Source organism: Vigna unguiculata, chromosome 4 (genome assembly GCF_037176805.1).
Source record: "Vigna unguiculata cultivar grain cowpea cultivar isolate G323 ecotype 2 chromosome 4, ASM3717680v1, whole genome shotgun sequence".
Classification (NCBI taxonomy): domain Eukaryota; kingdom Viridiplantae; phylum Streptophyta; class Magnoliopsida; order Fabales; family Fabaceae; genus Vigna; species Vigna unguiculata.
Genome location: NC_140795.1, coordinates 11,795,289 through 11,801,288, shown reverse-complemented (window position 1 = coordinate 11,801,288; position 6,000 = coordinate 11,795,289). Strand labels below are relative to the sequence as shown.

At 30.8% G+C, this 6,000-nt stretch overlaps 1 protein-coding gene across 1 annotated transcript; it reads left to right on the top strand.

Annotated features, from left to right (window-relative positions):
* Nucleotides 1–287: 287 nt before the first annotated feature.
* LOC114181234 (14 kDa zinc-binding protein) lies at nt 288–2,994 on the top strand. The gene is made up of 5 exons (XM_028067629.2): nt 288–545; nt 1,058–1,115; nt 1,565–1,654; nt 2,499–2,616; nt 2,734–2,994. The coding sequence occupies exons 1-5, from the start codon at nt 412–414 to the stop codon at nt 2,799–2,801; spliced, it is 468 nt and encodes a 155-aa protein (XP_027923430.1). The 5' UTR covers nt 288–411; the 3' UTR covers nt 2,802–2,994.
* Nucleotides 2,995–6,000: the final 3,006 nt, after the last annotated feature.

Here is a 6,000-nt window from a genome sequence, read left to right as displayed (position 1 = left end):
TTCAATAAACATAGCACCATTGTAAGATATCTTGTAATCTATAAAAAGTAATATTTGATATAATTTTTAAAATAATGATTGAAGGTAAAAATAATTATTTATATTTAGACATTATTTTTAATCAAATATAATATAATAGATAAGCGTAATCCTGATTAGTGCTTCTAGTACAATGATAAACATAATTAATTATGTAATTTATTTTTCGAAAGCTAAAGTCAAACACAAATTACAACCATGTCATAAAATTGTACAATAGACCAACCAAAGGGAAATAACATCAGAGCCCTTTCATATTAAAGTACTAAGAATTAGACCTGTTTGGATTTTCACTTCGGCACCAAAAAAGAACCCTTTTGGATTCAGCCCAAAACTCATTGGATTTTGGGTTTCCCAACCATTGTTCCATGAATGAGTGGCAAAGACAACAATAAAAGGGACAGAATCAGTGTCTTGTCATCACATTTCACTAGTTCCAGCCCCATGGCTTCAGAGAAGGAAGCCGCTCTTGCTGCCACTCCCTCTGATGCTGATGCTCCAACCATGTATGTTTTTAAAGTTTCCATCTTTACTACTCCACACTTTCTCTCCTTACTTGGTTTTTGTCCTCAACAGTATTTCAATTCTCCATCTTTCATGGGTATCTCTTTGTTTCACGTAATTCCTTCCCATCTATCTGTTTGATGTTTTTGCGTTGGCAAAAACCCTAAAAAGGTTGCATTTTTATGTTCTCAACAATTTGTTTTCGGAAGAAATCTGTTAGGTATGTCCTTAATGGTGCTGCTTTGAAGTGAAGATGTATGCTTGATTGATGGGGTAGCCCATTTCCATTTGAATCTGATTGTTTCCTTAGTTTCGCCGGTTTTCGTTTGATGAAAATTTTTCAATGTTTATATATGGCTGTGGTGGATTTGGTGCAGTCACCTATGTTTATTTGCAATAGCTAGAGGGTTCTACCTCTTTGTGCTGGAAGTTGGAAAAGGATCTGACAAGGCATCTCAGTTTCTTGAGAATTTTATGAATACCTATCATTAATGTTGATTTTTTTGGTGCGCAGATTTGACAAGATTATCAATAAGGAGATTCCTTCTACTGTGGTTTATGAGGATGATAAGGTAATGTAATGATGCCTGATGTGTTTTGTTCTGTGCTAATATGTTTCTTGGTGAGCGTACGAGAAGAAAATCTTAAACATGCAGTTCATGGTGAAAACAGTACAATCTACATATGTTGAACATTTAAGTTTTACTTTTTTTTTTTTTTTTACTTTTTCATTTTCAATTTCTTTGTCGTTTAGTGCCTAGATATATTGTTCTTGAACACATAAAAGTGGTTGTCGGACATTTTGATTATGTTAGGACTACCGCATTAAGTACTACTTGCGGAAATAGACTTCGAGAAATGTTCTAATTTCTTCTTTTATGACATTTCAAATATATTTCATCTTTCTAATCTATATTTTAGCCTCTCTCAGTTAGGTATCAGTGAAATCTTGGTAGCCCAGACTTCTGATATTAGTTTACTATAAATATTAATGGCTCTATTATTTTCCCCTTTTTGACAGGTGCTTGCCTTCAGGGACATAACTCCTCAAGCTCCTACACATATTCTTATCATTCCTAAAGTGAAAGATGGGTTAAGTGGTCTATCCAAGGTACTTATTAGTGACACTTTCTGTGTACATAGCCTTATTTTGGTGTCTCAAACACCTGGAAAATCAATTGCACCCACTTATGATTATGTTTGCAGATACTGTGCATTGAATATTGGCTAAACTGGTTTGGTTACCTGAAACAATTGATGGAATCTCCAATTAGAAAATTAGATTAGAAGATAGTTTGATTAAATGGTTAAAGAGAAATCTAAAAGCATGATTGGAGTCATAGAAGGAAGTATTTTTTTTTGGGAAAGTAGATTATGCAAACAGTTTTGATTTATTTACATCCATGGAAATGGAAGATCATGAAATCTCTTTATATAATTTATCACCACCAATCACATTCATGCATGACTCGTCAGTTATCACACTAACTTTAGTGAATCAATTTACCATTTTTGTAGTGTCTCCAGTTCCTGCAAAGTTGAGATATTAGTTTGAAATCATGTACTGTTGTTAAGATTCTTTACACTCTTGCAAATATATCTCTCGACAAGAGCAAAAGAATGATAACTATATACTGCACATGTGTGATGCTACATTCATTATTCTCTTTCTCACCAACATGTGTGTGTTTGGTGCAACACTGATCAATTATCTGACACAGAAGCAACAATTAGTTGTTTCTCATTCAACGTGAATTTTTTATCCATTAAATGATTTTAGAGACCAAACATACACTGATTCTACATTAGAAAATCAATTCTAACCAATTCTACATCAACCAAACACGCACTTGAAGAGGATTCAACTTTTTTTCTTCTTTCTGACTAATCAAACTCAATGACTGAAACTTTGGTATCAATTGTACTTGTTCATGTACTTGTTGATTTTTCTGCAGGCTGAGGAAAGGCACTTCGATATTCTCGGCCGCCTTCTTTACACCGCCAAGCTGGTTGCAAAGCAGGAAGGTTTGGATGACGGTTTCAGGATTGTGATCAACGACGGGCCAAAGGGATGTAAGTTTTTCTCTCCAGGCCAACTCCTGAGCTTTGATAAATCATCTTCCATTTGAGTTTTTGATTCTAAAAATTATTCTTCTATGGTATATTGAGTTGTTATTTTACTTTTGACAGGCCAATCAGTTTACCACATTCATGTGCACCTCCTTGGGGGGAGACAGATGAACTGGCCTCCAGGCTAAAATGTTGGAAAGGATTAGAGATGAGAGTAGTAATAATGTGGTTGTACTAACTTTCAGTAATGGTTTTAAGACAACTAATAAATTGCAACATGTCTGTACTTGAAGTGACAAGTGATTAAGGCACATTACTGGTGTTTCATGTATTTAAACTCTTTTGGTGAATGCAGGCTAGTTTCCAAGGTTGTTTTCTAAATTGTTATTTTTGGTGTGACTTGCCACTTCAACATTTGTGGCATCAATCATGTGATGTTTAATTTAGTTAATAGATCATAGTTCTACCAAACTGACCTGGGATGAGTTTGAACAAATGGAAAGGTCACAAAAATACTGTATAAAGGATGGTGGAAGCACCACAAGCCAGATAGGGTTGTGAAGTTAATAAAGATGTTAAGAATATAATGAGTAAATGATTAATTTCATCGCTAGAAGATTGAGATTTTGAATTATATGTCTTTGAATAATTTCTTATGTAAATGGATTATTGAAATTTTTTTGTGACACTTTTAGTAGGAGTTCACTTTAATAGTTAAATATTTCTCACGTTGACTTTTTTTATGCTTTTGGATTCTAAGGGGTCTTTTAATTATTTATTTATTTATTTATTTATCAAGGGAGTGAAGAGTGTAAATAATTTCCAAAATGGCTCATGAAAAGAAACAAAGTATTATTCGTGTTCCAACTCCATGTGAATCTATTAAAAGCAAGATTAAACAAGATCACATGTTTATATAAAGGAACACGAAACTAGTCCTTGAGAAATAAAATTACCAAGAAAAGTAGTTTAACCCGAGATTAACACATGCACTTCTGATTATACCCTAAAATAGATATGGAGTTTTCTTCCAGCGCCTCCGATATTTCTTCTGCACCTCCAAAGATTCATACTCATTAAACAATTATGAAGTAACAAAAGTAGTTGACTGTTTGAATTAATTGATAGTAGTGTTTGTATATGTACCGCTGCATCCCCAAATATTTTTCCCTCTTCTTTTAATTTTACTTCCACTTGCAGTAAAAGAACTTTTGTTGTTGTCTGGAAAGAACTTTTGTTGTTGTCTGAAGTGTGAATTTTGCAATTCAGGGTCCACTAGTATTTCACCACTTTGCTTCATTTCTTCTCAGAAAAAAGGTATGCATTACAATGCATATACCTGAGAAGTTTATATTTGATAAGTTTATGTTGAGGTACCGAAATGTTAGATGAAAAAAATAAAAATAAAAACTGAGTTGGGATTTTAATGTTCTACGAATGTGGAGATAGCTTTTACGGAAGTCATTTTCCATCCATTAGCCATATACAGAAGTCGACTTCCGGAACACAATAAAAAAATCTCAACTTCCGGAAGTGGACATCCGAAAGTGGACATCTGAAAGTGTCTGTGTAAAACGGAAGCGGACTTCCGGTACGAAAGTGAAGTTATTTTTTTGCAATCCTACGGAAGTGGACTCTCGGTCTTTTAAAGTGAAGTTATTTTTTCGCAATATTACAAAAGTGGACATCCGAAAATGAAATTAAACGGATGTCGGCTTCCGGTGAGTAGATTCTTTTTTTCTTCTAGAAGTGGTAAGTTGCTTTTGTTTCTCCGGATGTGGTAGCATATTTTTTTTTCTTTCTTTTCCTTCCTGATGCATGAAGCTAAGTGAGATAACATGGTTTTGTCTTTTCTTTTTCCACTTCCAGAGGATGAGGAAATGTAATGCAGATAGATTAAGTGAGTTTTTGTATTTTTTTTTTATTTTGTAATTTTGTTATGGTTCGAGTAATAACTTATGCTTTATTTATTATTTATTTATATTATTTATTTAATTTTATTTACATGAATATTTATTTTTTGTTTATATATTTTTTATTGTTATATTTTTGTGTGTTTTAATTATTATTTGTTTAAGTTTATTATTTATTTATTTATTGTTTGTTTGCTTTATATTTTTGAATGAATATTTTTATTTTTTATTGATTTAATTTTATTTATTTTGAATTTTTTTATGGTTTATTGTTTATGTATGTTGTATTTTTTATATTTATTTTATTGTTGGAGGAATATTTTAATTTTGTTTTTATATTTTTTTTTATTTTGAAAAAAGTGGTATTGATTACTAATGTTAGATTATAAGTGGTTAAAGTTATCTAAGATGGACAATCTCTCTTTAACTTTCATGGAATCACAAGTAAATTTGAGTTTCATCTCATATTTCTCTTCTTTTATAAATGAGATGTGTGACAAAGACTATACAAATAATTTTACGATTGATCAGATATTTTCAACACGAGATGAGTTGATTCAGTGGGTTCGAGGGATAACATTTCATCTTGGTTTTGTGGTTGTCACTATCAGATTTGACAAAGCTACTGGTCAACCTATGATGAAAACGTATGTATTGTTAGACTGTGAAAGGGGTGGTAAGTATAGGAAGTATAAATCTGATGTTCAGCCTAGTGTCTCTGGCACAAGAAAATGTGATTGTCCATTTAAACTCACACTACTAGAATTTTTATTATTTCATACAAATTTTCTTGCAGATTTTTTACAAAAATTTGCAGGAAAAGAGTTTCTTGCCATTTTTTGTATGAATTTTGATCGGTAGGTAATACCTTCGTGGGTAATTAGTTACCGTGGAATTTAAAAATTCGCAGGAAATTTCTTGCAAATTTTTTTATGAAAAATATTCGCATCAAATTTTCTTATGAAAAAAATTCGCAGCAATTTTTCTTGCGAAAAAATCAATTTAAAAAATCGCAGGTACTTTTTCTTGCGAATTTATATTTCGCAAGTAATTTTCTTATGTATTTTAAATTCGCAAGTAATTTCTTATAAAAATATCGCAAGTAATTTTTCTTGACAAAATGAATTTGTAAATATAATTTTTTTACCAATAATTTTGCAAGAAAATTCGCAAGAAACATTTTATAAATTTAATATATATATATATATATATATATATATATATAATATTATTCTTTGGGGCTAATGATGTTATTATACTCTTTATATATTTTTTATATATATTTTGAATGGAATTTTATTTTATTTTAAATTTTGTATATGTTGATATATTTTATATTTTACAATTTAATTAAATAAAATATTTCTTATAGTTTTAATTGAATAAATTCTATATTTTATTTTATATAAAATAAAACATATTTTATATTTCATTTTATGAACAAGTTATTTGAATACTTTAGATCAACGATAAA

Bases quoted from the DNA above. Each gene is read 5' to 3' on its own strand.
- LOC114181234 (XM_028067629.2), top strand. From the start codon at position 412: ATGAGTGGCAAAGACAACAATAAAAGGGACAGAATCAGTGTCTTGTCA. The intron at 546-1,057 runs GTATGTTTTTAA...TTTGGTGCGCAG, and splicing joins GATGCTGATGCTCCAACCAT to ATTTGACAAGATTATCAATA. The intron at 2,617-2,733 runs GTAAGTTTTTCT...TACTTTTGACAG, and splicing joins CAACGACGGGCCAAAGGGAT to GCCAATCAGTTTACCACATT.